We start from the raw sequence: 13,278 nt of genomic DNA, 5'->3' as shown, positions 1-13,278 counted from the left end.
GATTGCTATTGGGATTTGGGCATAGAAGACAGACTTAAACATAAAGATAGTCCAAATGATGTGTCAAGGCTAAAACTGATGCGTAATATACAGATAGATATTTAAGAGACTTGCCCTGAATCTTCATTCTGCCAAATGCTAAAGAAACCTCTCAGAGTTAAACAGTGTGTATTTAGGTCGAAGGGAAGGTATGTTGCAGGTGTGTATGTGTTGGTATTAATAATTTAAATGGCACTTAGTTAGAGGTTAGAACTCATCAAGGAAGTTCATTTTCATAGGGTCCATAAGTCTTATGGAAGTTTTTCTCTGGATAGTAGAATAGGGTTGGGAGGATGGAGGGAGGAGATACCTTTGGTATATAGTAGACTGTCTGCTTTGATGGATTTTCTGAGAAATAAAGTAAGTAAGGGAGAGAGTGAGGAAGACCTGAGCCGCTGTAATTTCGAGAAATTCAGAGAAGAGCAAGATAGCAGCGAGCCAGTGCAGGGCGTGGCGGGTCCAGTGGGTCTCGGGTCTGGGAAGGTGGGCAATCAGAGGGCTGGGCCTCGGGAGAACGGCCACCCACTTTCTGCCCCCTCACTCTTTCTCTAGAAAAAGAGCGTGGTTCGGATTGCGGGGCTGACCGCGGCGCCACCCGCGAGGCCACCGCAGAGCCCGAAGCGCCGCCCTTGGCGAGCCGGAACCTCCCAGCCCCGGAGCCTCCCTGCCCCGGAGCCTCCCTGCCCCGGAGCGCCGCGCACTCAGCACACTTCAGCACACTTCAGCACAGGACGAGTTCCAAGCGCTCTGGACGCCCGTGGAGGATCGCCGCTCCCCACTTTCGCCTGCCTCCGGAGGTGGGTCCGGCTGGGCAGGGGGTGGGAGCTGGGAAGTCCGGGAGTCGTCGGGAGCCCTCACCGAGACCTCTTGTCCCCCCCCAGGTGGGAGCCGCCTGCGACCCCGAGCCAGCGCAGCGCACGCGGGACACCGCGCTGCACGCGCGCCTTGGCGCGGGAGAGGTACTGGATCCGCGCTCGGGCTCCCTCTTCCCAGCCCAGATGACCGCCCCCGGAGGGCGCGGCTCAGGACCGTAGCCCGAAACTCTTGTGGGAGACAATCTCAGGCCCCGCCCAATCCTTTTCTTTTAGGACTCTATCATAAATTGGCACTCGCAGCTCATTTTGGAGGGATCACAGTTTTCGACGATGCGAAACGACCCGAATAACAAGTTTAAATTGGTTTCTTTTGATTTGTCTCTTCATCCTAACTTATGTTAGGGAAGGTGTCAGACAGCCGTAGATCAGTAAGGAGGTGCTAAGTCTTCTGGATCTGCGCCCTCTCCCCTCCACTCCTCTATCCAGGCTGTCAAGGTTTTGTCAGGGACATTTCCAGGGCCATCCTGGAATAAGGTCTGTGGCAATTCAAAGCCAATTTAGTCCTTGACTTCCACTTATGTAGCCAGTGTGCTGAGTGATCAGTTAGTTGGCAGGGAAACTTGTACAAAGAAGCATTAGAGAATGCCAAGATTTTGCCGAATGCCATTGGCCCTGCACTATATCTTATTAGTTATATTACCTTTATTGTCTTCGTGCTCCTTCAGGTATGTATGTTAATCTTCTCCAAACAGGTCGGAACAACCTGAGAAAAGCCAGGGACCTACTAGGCATCAGTGCATAACAAATATTTTGCAATGAATAAATGTAAGAAGCATCAGTAACTTTGAAACTTAGTGCTTGAGCATTCAACACCATTTGGGCTAATAGATTGGTAACATCTAAATTAAAAAAAAAAAAGAGTGAACACCCTTGTCTCATGGTTACACATAGAATGGGCTCCATTCTGATCCCCTTAGTTGGAATGCATTGTGGTAGGAGTCTTGGATAGGGAGAGAGAGGAGACCTGAGAACTTGCAGAGCCATATCATAAGAACTTTTCTAGTTTGTAAAGGGAGAAGGTTGGAGCACATGCTTTTAAAGATTTCTTTCAGCTCTAAAAGTCTGTTATGAAATGAATCCATCACATTGTTATAAATATGTTTTGGATTTCAATGGCTCCAGAAGACTTCATCAGAAGGTTGGTAAACAAGTTGTAACTATTTTTTCAAAGAAAGGTCTGAGAGTTGGCAACTTAGAGGAAAACCAACCAATACATAGTAGGCAAATTTGGCTTGATCAAAACCAAATATATATGTATTTACAAATTTTTAGGCTTAAGCAGATCATTAAGCGATTGAATAATTTTCTTTTTTACTTAAAAATATATTCTTTTTAAAAGAAACAGATGAACACTGGAAAGGAAAGGAAAACTAAAATAAGATAAAAACAGGGAGGCAAACCATGAGACCCTTAAACATAGAGAACAAACTGAAAGTTGCTGGAAGGAAGGTGAAGTAAATGGGTGATAGATATTAAGGAGGGCACTTGGTGGGATGAGCACTGGTGATAAATCACTGGTTTCTGCCCCTGAAACCATTGCAGCACTGTATATTAACTAACTTGAATTTAAATTAAAATATAAAAACTTAAAAAATATATTCCTTGTTTTTTGTTTTTTCCTCTATAGAATATGGGTTTTGCCACAAGAAGATGGTTCTACCTACCACTGGGCTGCATGATGCTGATCAGTCTGATTAATGCTGATTTTGAATTTCAAAAGGGGGTGCTTGCTAGCATCAGCCCCGGCATCACAAAAGATATTGATTTCCGGTGCTGGAATGCTTGCTCTTTGACACTGATAGATCTCAAGGAACTCAAGATACAGCACAGTGTGGATGCTTTCTGGAATTTCATGTTGTTCTTGCAAAAATCCCAGCGGCCTAGACATTATAATGTCTTCTTAAGCATAGCTCAGGATTTCTGGGACATGTATGTAGACTGCTTGCTTTCACGATCTCATGGAATGGGCAGAAGACAGGTGATGCCTCCCAAGTATAATTTTCCACAGAAGATAACAGAAGGTAATTTAAATGTGTACTTAAGAGAACAGCAGTTTAGTTTTCTTAAAAATTCAATATTTAATCCTTATTTGCCAACAAGTGAGCAAATTTGCCATATTTTTTTCTTATATAATTGATTTTCATTATTATTTACCAACTGGAGGGGCTCTGATATAGAGATCTAAATGATTTTTTTTTTTAAGATTTTATTTATTCATGAGAGACACAGAGAGAGAGACAGGGACAGAGACACAGGGAGAGGGAGAAGCAGGCTCCATGCAGGGAGCCTGACCTGGTACTCCCTCCTGGGTCTGTCTCTAGGACCAGGCCCTAGGCTGAAGGTGGCGCTAAACAGCTGAGCCACCCGGGCTGCCCAAGATCTAAATGATCTTGAGATGTTATTACATATACATTTGGTAGATCATTAAAATTGTTACCGTATTTTCCCCATGAATAGTTCATAAGAAAGCTATTTAACACTATAATTATTCCTATTACATTTATTGAAGAAATTTTAAACATAGGACATATAGTTAGGCTTTAAAAATTTTTTTTCAGTAGGGTTATTTAAAAGGAAGAAATATTAAGAGTCACATTAGAGTAAGTATTAACAATTTCTCCTCTCTAATATTATAGGACTGGATTTTACAAAACATGAATATTACGTATAAGAGAGAGAACATGGGAAAATACCTCAAGCAAGGTGACATCAACCTGAAAGTTTAATTCTATCAGTATTTCTGAGGTCAAATATTTCCTGTAGTATTTATCAAAATTGTTATTTCTAATTCTTCAATATTTATGAAAGCTGTATTTTTTTGATGTGTAAAAGCTTTATGGCTATTGAATTAGCATTTCCATCTTTTCAGATAATTTGTCAATAATTTTTTATTTGGAAGGCATCTTTGTAAACCATCTTTAAAAAAGCATTTAAAATGCAAATGCAATATATTTTTAAATACAGTAGTCAATGGAGTAATGCTGTAACTAATTTTATAAGGTATCTTATACATAATGTTGACTTTAAAACTGTGCCAAAATTAATGCCAGTATTGTCCTAAAAAGTAATATTTAATCTTGATGTAGTGTACTGAGTGGCTTCTGAAATGTACATTTCATCACTGAGCCATCCTATGTATTAAAGTGTTTTTCTATACATTAAGGACTAATTTTTTTATGTTGTCACCTTTATTGTCTTCATATTTTAAAAAGAATAACAAAGGTAATAAACTTTGTTTTACTAAAGTGCAGTCTGGTAGAATTTTTGTCTTTAGTTTTTTAAATTATTATTTCCTATTTACATCTCACATCTTATTCCAAAGAGGATATGAAGCTTTAAAAATATATGCCAAGCAATAGGATAGCATGAAGTAGATGAGGAAACTAATATGATAGAAAATGAAGACAGGAAACTAATAATATACAGTTGTAGTTTAGATTAATACTTTCAAATGCATGTTGTAAAAACTTGTACCTTTGACAAAATAGTAGCTGTAAATTGGTCTAAATGTCCTACTTCTCAAGGTGAAGAAGGACTCATGAGCAGTTTCAAGATTCACATTGTTGATAAGAAAAACCAAACAATATGTTTAGGAGAAGCCCAGCAATTGCTAGGACTAAGAAACAATAAAAATCCTGGGTTTTCGGGGATCCCTGGGTGGCTCAGCGGTTTGGCGCCTGCCTTTGGCCCGGGGCTCGATCCTGGAGTCCCGGGATTGAGTTCCGCATCAGGCTCCCGGTGTGGAGCCTGCTTCTCCCTCTGCCTGTGTCTCTTCTTCTCTCTCTCTCTCTCTATCATAAATAAATAAATAAATCTTTAAAAAAAAATCATGGGTTTTCATAATGGCAACCATGGAATACAGCACTGTGTTTTCAAGTATCCTGGCAATGTCAGATTCCCTTCAATGAAAGCTGATGCCCGCACGCCCAAACTCAATTAAATATAAATAATTTTAAAAGCCCCAAAATAACACTGAACAAGTGTGCCACTGGTAGTTAGACTTGATTCAAGAATAAACTTTTTTTTTAAAGATTTTATTTATTTATTCATAAGAAACACAGAGGCAGAGACACAAGGCAGAGGGAGAAGCAGGCCCCCTGCAGAGAGCCCAATGCGGGACTCGATCCCAGGACCCCAGGATCATGCCCCGAGCCAAAGGCAGATGCTCAACCACTGAGCCACCCTGGCGTCCCAAGAATAAACTTTTAAGGGTGGAGGGGGTGTGACATCCTTTGAGTTATGGACCACTTTGAAATTCTGATGAAGTTATAGACACTTTAGTAGGAGTTACGTGTACACAGTGTAAATCATTTGTGTATGATTTGGGGGTTTGGGGTCGTGAACCCCAGGTTAAGAATATGTTTTTAGTTTTATATTTTTTTGAATTTTTAAAGAATTTCCAATACTGAAGAATGAATGGATTGCATAGCTTTCAAGTATTATTTTACAAGTATTTCATATACTTGAGTTTACATAATAATTGGTTGCAGATAAATATGAATTTGTAAGTCTAATGAATTCCCACATTGAAAATATTTTATCTTGACAATTAAGGACAGATCCCTAACCTCATCAAATCAATTGGCTGAGAATAGGTCCTGTGTTCTCTTATTCAAATGACTAGAAAGATACACAAGAAGTTGCCTAATTCATTTCCTACAGATGGAGGCAAAGGATTGATTTTCCTTAGAGAATCTCTTTTACAACCTGTGGGCAGATGATCAAAGCTCAAAAGTTCAATGGCATAAGGCAAAACCAGATAATTTTTGCCTACATTTTTTTTTTTTTTTTTTGCCTAAAAACAAAACCAGTTGTCATCACCATAGTGGTTACAACTTCTATTGCAGCAATGATGAACTTTTTAGCGTTAATAAACTTGTTAGCCTTCCAAAATGGGTTAATTGCAAAATGGATTTCTAGACCTCTTAGTTGAATTTACAGGCTACACTGGATTATTAAAAATAGTAAAAATAAGGACATTTTGTTGTTCTAAAGCCAGAACAGTTGATTTAAGCCTTTTTGCTGGTACTTAGATATCATATTCTGTTTAAAATCCCCTCCCCAGGATCCCTGGGTGGCTCAGCGGTTTAGCTCCTGCCTTTGGCCCAGGGCATGATCCTGGAGTCCCAGGATCGAGTCCCACGTCAGGCCCCCTGCATGGAGCCAGCTTCTCCCTCTGTCTTGTGTCTCTGCCTCTGTGTGTGTGTGTGTATCTCTCATGAATAAATAAATAAAATCTTAAAAAAATAAATAAATAAAATCCCCTCCCCACCTCACAATTTTTGGCACAAATCATGCCATTTGCATATGGAAAATTTATTCTTTTTTCATTATTCATTCATTCAACAAAAACTCACTGAGCTTGAAAGTACACTGCTAAATAATCCTTGACTCACAGAGCTGCCATTGCAGCGGAACAAAGGTACAGTAGGAAATAATAATTCAAAAGTAGTTTTATGATATCAAAATATAAGTTAAAAAATGGTGGTCATGATGTGGTTGAGTGGGGAACAATATATATTTCTCTTTTGCCCTATTCAAAATCATCTGACTAGCTGAGGCAAAAGATCATTTTTTAACTTTAAAATAAACTTTTTATTTTAGAATAGTTTTAAGTTTGCAGAAAAGTTGCAAGGATAGTGCAGAGCGATCTTGTATATTCTTCACCTATTTTTTCCTATAGTTAACATCTTACATTAGTATGGTATGTTTGTCATAACTAATGATCTAATAATGATAAATTATTAACCAAATTTCATATTTTATTTGGATTTCACTAGTTTTTCCCTGATGTCCTTTTTCTGTTCAGAATCTCATCCAGGACACTTTACATTGAGTTATCTTGTCTCCTTAGGCTCTAAGAAGATGACCTTGACAGTTTTGAGTACTGGTCAGGTATGTTGCAGAATATCCAATTTGGGTTTGCCTGATTATTTTTCTCATGGTTAGACTGAGTTTATAGGCTTTTTGAGATGAAGACCGCAAATGTAAAGTACTTTTCTCAATACTTCAGATCAAGGGATATGTCATCAACATGAGTTGTCACTGATGATGTTTAACCTTGGCTAAGGTAGTGTATACCAGGTTTCTCCACTGTAATGTTATTTTCTCTTCTCTGTGTTCTTTGGAAGCAAATCAATAAGCATAACCCACAGTTAAGGGTATGAGCAGTTATGTCCCACCTACTGAAGAGGGAATATCTACATAAAGTATCTGGAATTCTTCGTATGGGAGATTTGTCTACACTCACTCCCTCCCCGTCGTCCACTTCCTTCATTCCTTTTCTTTCATCATTTATTTATATTAGGGACTTACAGACTTTTTAAATTTATACTTTGGATTATAATCCAGTACACTACATTATTTATTTTGTTTCTGAAATTGTTCCAGCTTTGGTCATCAGGAACTCTATAGGATGTTCTAGATTTATCTTGTGTTTTTCCACCCATCCCTGGAACCAGCCATTTCCTCAGGAGCCCTGGTTTCTTTTATTGGAGAACATTATTAGAAATTAAGATCTGAGCTGTACGTGTTTCTGTAGAATTTTGACCTGATAATACCAGGCCAATTCCTGAATGTCAGGGGCTGCCTTTTTCTTTCTCAAAAAGCATCCTTGACTGTAAATTTAATACAAACAATTATGAAACATAATTGCTAATTAAGCTTAAATCTAAGTAAGCTTAGACTGTGTTGGCAGAAAACGTACAAAAATAAGGAAAACTAGTTTCATTATGTCCTTCATGAGTCCTCCTACACTTGAAATCTTTGTTTAGTTTGTCTGGTCATAGTGTAGAGGAATATTAACAAGTTGTGGCACTTCAGAAGGGGCTGGCCAGATATAATGTCTGTAATAATTAAATAAGAATGGTTACAGAAAATGGATATTTGACCTGAAAAGACTTAGGCTGAACATGATAGTTTCCTGTGATATGAAACGTACTGTGTGCTCCAGAAGACAGACTGAGGAGATGAATGAGTTATTCACTTGATTATTCACTGGTTTTCATCCAATCTAAGCAAAAACTGGCTAACAGTTTAATCATGGAATGAGCTCCCTCATGTGGTAAAAATCTCACTACTGAAGTGTATGGAAAAACATTTCATTCATATTCCTTAAACTCCATTTTTATTCTTTTGAGTTTCTTTTCATTTACTTTATAAGCAGAAGTTTCAGTTTGAGGGCTTGAAATTTTGTCTCAGCTGACTTCTGGAAGGGAAATATATTCTCTGCTTTTCAGTCTGGATAGGCTAAGTGGGCTCAGGAATGGTGTGGGAGCACAGGGTGTGAGGAGAAACCTATTAGTGACATTATCAGGCCTATTCACTTGCTCACTGCAAGGGTGGCTGTATTGTAATATACAAACTCCATGCATTGTCTGTCTACTAAGGGCAAGTATCTGGATTAAGCAACACTACCCTCCATCCACTCACATTTCTTCAACTGTTAAGTGGCTGCTAAGTAACAACCTGCCCTATTTTACCTTTTCTTTTCCTGATGGGTAAGATCTGCACAGCACAGGGGAAAGGTCCACAGATATCACTGATTATTTTAATTGTAGTCAGCCCTAATCAGTTTGGAGATATCAAGTTGTCACTGATTATTTTAATTGTAGTCAGCCCTAATCAGTTTGGAGATATCAAGTTGTACTACATATAAAAATTATATTCAGCCAAGTAATATCAATTCTATTTCTACATGTTGGTTATATAAAAGTATTAGTTGGGATCCCTGGATGGCTCAGTGGTTTAGTGCCTGCCTTTGGCTCAGGGTGCAATCCTGGAGTCCCGGGATCGAGTGCCGTGTTGGGTTCCCAGCATGGAGCCTGCTTCTTTCTCTCTCTATCATGAATAAATAAATAAATAAAATCTTTTAAAAAATAATAAAAGTATTAGTTAATGTAATAGTATTTATGTCTTGCCATTTTAGAGAGGGTCTATCACTGGATGGAATAAATACATTTCAACTACTTTAATATGTCTGTGTTTGGCATTATGTGTTTAATATTTGGATGAATCTTCCTTTTGAGCTCAGGGCTTTGCAGCATTTGCGGAGCTCAAGGGAAAGGCTGTCAGGAGCTGAGGCTGCCATCACACTTATTTAATAATTTATTTACTGATGTATTATTGGTTTCAATAATGAATGAAATGTGGTTTCTACCTTGTCCTTAGGGAGCTTAACAACTGAAAAAGGAGCTTATAGTCTACAAAATGATGCAAAGATTTATTGTTCTTAGCCATGGACACTTCATCTTGATTCTGTATCTGGTATACTTGAGGTATATCTGGTGCTTTTCCATATGGTCATTTCATCATTGCATGTCTCTATCCATGTCTGTTTTTGTCCCAGTAACTATTCTCTCATGGAATCTTTGTGCATAGGGCTTCTTGTGAGGAAGAGGAACAAAATATACCTTCCAGTATCTTGGTGGTGGCAATGATAGAGAAAATGATTCAGGAGATGCAAAGTTCCCTGGTAAGCTGATATACATTTTCTACTCCTGTAGGCTGCAAGGACAATGGGCTGCTGGGCCAGGATGTGAAGCTGCTAGCTAATGGTGTACTGTCAACTCATTCTAATTAGAACATTAACAACAGTTGCAGTTTCTCCCCTCATTGCAGATTATGCTACCTTCACAGATGGGGATAATAGAAAATTCCTTGAGGAATGTGAGTTTGGGGAAAGGAAAGAGGAAGAGGAGGATGAAGAAGGAAGTAGGAAAAGGTGGGCTCAGTGGGGGGGTGATGGAGCCCTCTTTTATTTGATAAAGTGGATTTTATGCATGTTTTCCCAACTTTGCATTCAGTAGCATCATACTGGTTGCTTGTAATTGGTCACAGTGGGAGTATTTATACCATCTAAATTGGCAAACACTACAAATGAGGGCATTTTCCCCTTGAAGAGCTTATTGTTACACATTTACCAGTACACTGTTGAGTGTGCCTATGTGCCTAGAATCTAGACTCAAATTCCAGTATATTTCCCTACTTAAGAAAACAAGATCTTGTCTCTCACAGTCCTGGACATGAACTCAACTTTGTGGCTTCCTGGGGTGGGGGGGGTTGATGGGAATGGAGACAGACTATGAAAATCTCTTAATGGCATATGGAGACACTCTGCTCTACATCCAGCATTAAGGCATCTATCTCCTATTTTTTGGTAAAATACCTCCAACACCAAAGGGGGGAAGATACTTCCTCACTGTCGCCTCCCCTTCCCCATTAAAGAAGAAAAATAGCATTAGAGTTTGTTTGCATATTTATGTATTAAGAGTAAAACCATCTGCATTTTTAAAAATTTTTATTGTTTAGCTCATGAATAACATTTGCTTTTATTTTTTTATTTTTATTTTTTTAAAGATTTATTTATTTATTTATTCATTTATTCATTCATTCATTCATTCAGTCAGTCAGAGAGAGCGAGAGAGAGGCAGAGACACAAGGCAGAGGGAGAAGCAGGCTCAACGCAGAAAGCCGGATGTGGGACTCCAACCCCGGGTCTCCAGGATCACACCCTGGGCTGCAGGTGGCGCTAAACCGCTGCGCCACCAGGGCTGCCCCAACATTTGCTTTTAATAACAGCGATGTTTTACTTTGACCAGCAAATTTGTTGCAAATGTTTTTGCTGCCCAGTATTTATATTCACATATGATAACAATATCTTGATTTCCCACCCCATCCATATATTTTGGTTGGAGTTAGCCTGCTTCTGGCTCTGGGAGTAGGCAGTACTGATCTGACCAAAGTCATGGTGAATGGCTCAGGAGTGGGCATGTGGCCAGTCAAGGGTCCCAAGACGCAGAGGCAGTTGCAGAGACTGTTGAAAGACAGGCACGTATTCTTCTCTGCTGGGTATCAACTCGGGAGAATACAATTCAGGGACTGTTAGGGAAGGAGAAGATACTCCTCACAGAGTTTCAGTCCCTAGATGCAGCAATGCCTGCAGTCTAAATGACCTCTAGTTTTGATAGCTATAGAGCCTGTAAAAGTTTTTATTGGCTTAAAACAGATGGAGTAGTTCACATGCAACCAAAGGAGTTTTAACTGACACAATATGTTTTACAATTTCAATTAAGAGAATTAGTAATCTTTCCAAAGAAATTGATGACAATTCTTCTGATGCTATATGTAGGTATTTTCAATACAAATAAATTATATGTGCTTACTTTTATTTTTTCATAGTATTTTACTAAAATATTTGCTTTCTGTTTATAAAGATATTTTTAACTAAAAAACTATAAGCAAAATTTATTTCAGAATGCCTGTAGATTATTTTATGTAGGAACACTCTTCTTTGACTCATTCACAGTTTTCACTGCTTTCACCTTTTGTAGGGCTCCTCCACGAATAGGGAGTTTTTTAAGAGCAATATCTGTATCAGCCAGAGGTCCTCCCAGTAATCGGGCAGGGGTGCTTTCCACTGTTACTACCCGACCAGAAGGCACCTGAAAAAGCAAAAGGTATATATCTAAGCGTTCACTTACAAAATTTTTCAATGAAAGAAAAACCCATTCATCCTTAAGCTGACTTTGGAAAAGATACAAACTTATAACAGTTTCTTGGGAATCCTGGAGGGCTGATCAGGTCTAAACCAGTACTGGGTGACAGTGAAGGTATTCTTGAGATAAATATGCCTTAACTATGTAAAATTTGACTAAAGAAAAAGAGAAGAAAAAAATATGAGAAAACAACCTCATGGAAATAACATTCTAGGAGTCTAAATTCAGTATTTACTAAAAAAATTATGAAGCAACAAAACAAAACAAAACTTACCGTTGTATTAAGGCCTTTAATATCTGTCCTGTGAAATACTGCATTTGGTGGGTGCTCACTGTATCTAGAGGATTCTATAGCTTTCTCCTGAAGTCTCTTTGCTTTCTGAAGATTTTTAAATTGGAAAGAAGGTAATATTGCTATTAAGACATTAAGTATCATATTTGCAATGAAGTATATGAAGTACATTTAATTGTGCCTGACTTCTACTTGGACTGTTTATTAAGTAGCACTGTAACCTGAACTTACTCACTTAGGCTAAGAAGATAGTTATAGTCAGCTACATCTTTTATACATTGCAGAAGACACCAGTCACCTGAAAACATTACTGAGATTTCCAGAGTTATCAGTCATATATGCCCAAAGAATAAAGCAGGTCCTCTGGAAATCACATTCAATTTTCAGTACATAATTTAATAAACTACTAGCTTTACCTCAGGCGATGCAGGTTTTCTTTTCTTTTTTTTTTTTCTTAAAATTTATTTATGATAGTCACAGAGAGAGAGAGAGAGAGAGAGAGGCAGAGACACAGGCAGAGGGAGAAGCAGGCTCCATGCACTGGGAGCCCGACGTGGGATTCGATCCCGGGTCTCCAGGATCGGGCCCTGGGCCAAAGGCAGGCGCTAAACCGCTGCGCCACCCAGGGATTCCCGATGCAGGTTTTCAAAATATTTTGCATGGATACTAATTCAAGACACTTAACTATTTCACACAGTAATATAAATAGTATAATTTGTTAGACTCAGGTTCAACCTCAGTAGTTGAGGCACTAGAACAGGTGAAATTTGAGGTAACAAATGATCTGCATGGAATGGCTGGTTTTCATTAAGTATTTCTTTAAAGTACAGGCAGTTGTGAGTATATTTTATAAGTAAAGTTGGGAAGAATTTTTAGTGAGAAGGCAGAGACACAGTACCTCGAGTGAAGTTTTATTCTTTGGTTTTGCTACCTTAATGTGGTTTCACTACTTTCATGGACTAGCTTAACATTCAACAATTTCCTATCTAGTCAAAGAATTATAATATTACATGAAAACATATCCAAAGTATTAGTGGGAAAAGTAATGAGGTTTTGGAAATACATGGTGCTTCTCACATATTTCAAGTAAACAATCAACATTATAAACTTTTTAGATTAGTTTCTAGCTCATCCCTGAAGCAGCTTATCACATTTTCCCAAAGGATGTTTATCCTCAATTCTCATTTTAAGTTTTAATTTTCTTTTGGTGGTCATGGAAGAGAAATACCCTTGGGGGAGAGGGTCACACAGACAAGCTTTTTCTGTCCTTCACTCTGCTTCTTACAGAAATGATCAATGAATAGGAAGACTCAAAATGGAAAGTAGAAGCACATTTCTCCTCCTTATTCCTGGCTAACGATCACCTCCTTTATCATCACCCTTGCTTCCCACTGCTAGAGCAAATAAAACTCAAAGTAGCATCTTCTGTAACTATGAAAATGCACAATTATCATCCTACATTGTATGAGGATCTAACAGTGTTGGTATTCTACAGAAAAGTCATCAGAAAAGGTGAATGAATATTTATTCCTGAAAAAGTCTGCCTGTCAAGAATTGGCTCTTTTTTGTGGATATC

At 38.6% G+C, this 13,278-nt stretch overlaps 2 protein-coding genes across 10 annotated transcripts in view; one reads left to right on the top strand and one right to left on the bottom strand.

The window, feature by feature from the left end:
* FAM237B (family with sequence similarity 237 member B) overlaps nt 1-13,278 on the top strand; it is an 85,001-nt gene that overhangs the window by 26,365 nt on the left and 45,358 nt on the right. For 2 of the 7 annotated variants that reach the window (XM_038556749.1, XM_038556747.1), the window contains 4 exons: nt 592-836; nt 921-998; nt 2,542-2,935; nt 3,551-4,175. In XM_038556749.1, coding sequence (XP_038412677.1) covers nt 2,545-2,935; nt 3,551-3,585 — 426 coding nt within the window. In that variant the 5' untranslated portion in view covers nt 592-836; nt 921-998; nt 2,542-2,544 and the 3' untranslated portion in view covers nt 3,586-4,175. Of the gene's footprint in view, nt 1-591; nt 837-920; nt 999-2,541; nt 2,936-3,550; nt 4,176-6,723; nt 6,810-9,083; nt 9,191-9,293; nt 9,388-9,533; nt 9,637-10,321; nt 11,372-13,278 lie in introns of those variants that run through there. The other 5 variants (XR_005369361.1, XR_005369359.1, XR_005369362.1 and 2 more) reach the window with 5 other exon arrangements.
* CFAP69 (cilia and flagella associated protein 69) overlaps nt 11,148-13,278 on the bottom strand; it is a 55,082-nt gene continuing 52,951 nt past the window's right edge. For all 3 annotated transcript variants that reach the window (XM_038556745.1, XM_038556744.1, XM_038556746.1), the window contains 2 exons: nt 11,685-11,789; nt 11,148-11,356 (listed from right to left, as the gene is read on the bottom strand). In XM_038556745.1, coding sequence (XP_038412673.1) covers nt 11,186-11,356; nt 11,685-11,789 — 276 coding nt within the window. In that variant the 3' untranslated portion in view covers nt 11,148-11,185. The remainder of the gene's footprint in view (nt 11,357-11,684; nt 11,790-13,278) is intronic.

Source organism: Canis lupus, chromosome 14 (assembly GCF_011100685.1).
Source record: "Canis lupus familiaris isolate Mischka breed German Shepherd chromosome 14, alternate assembly UU_Cfam_GSD_1.0, whole genome shotgun sequence".
Classification (NCBI taxonomy): domain Eukaryota; kingdom Metazoa; phylum Chordata; class Mammalia; order Carnivora; family Canidae; genus Canis; species Canis lupus.
Note: the sequence above shows the minus strand (reverse complement) of the source record. Positions and strands in the feature narration are given on the sequence as shown.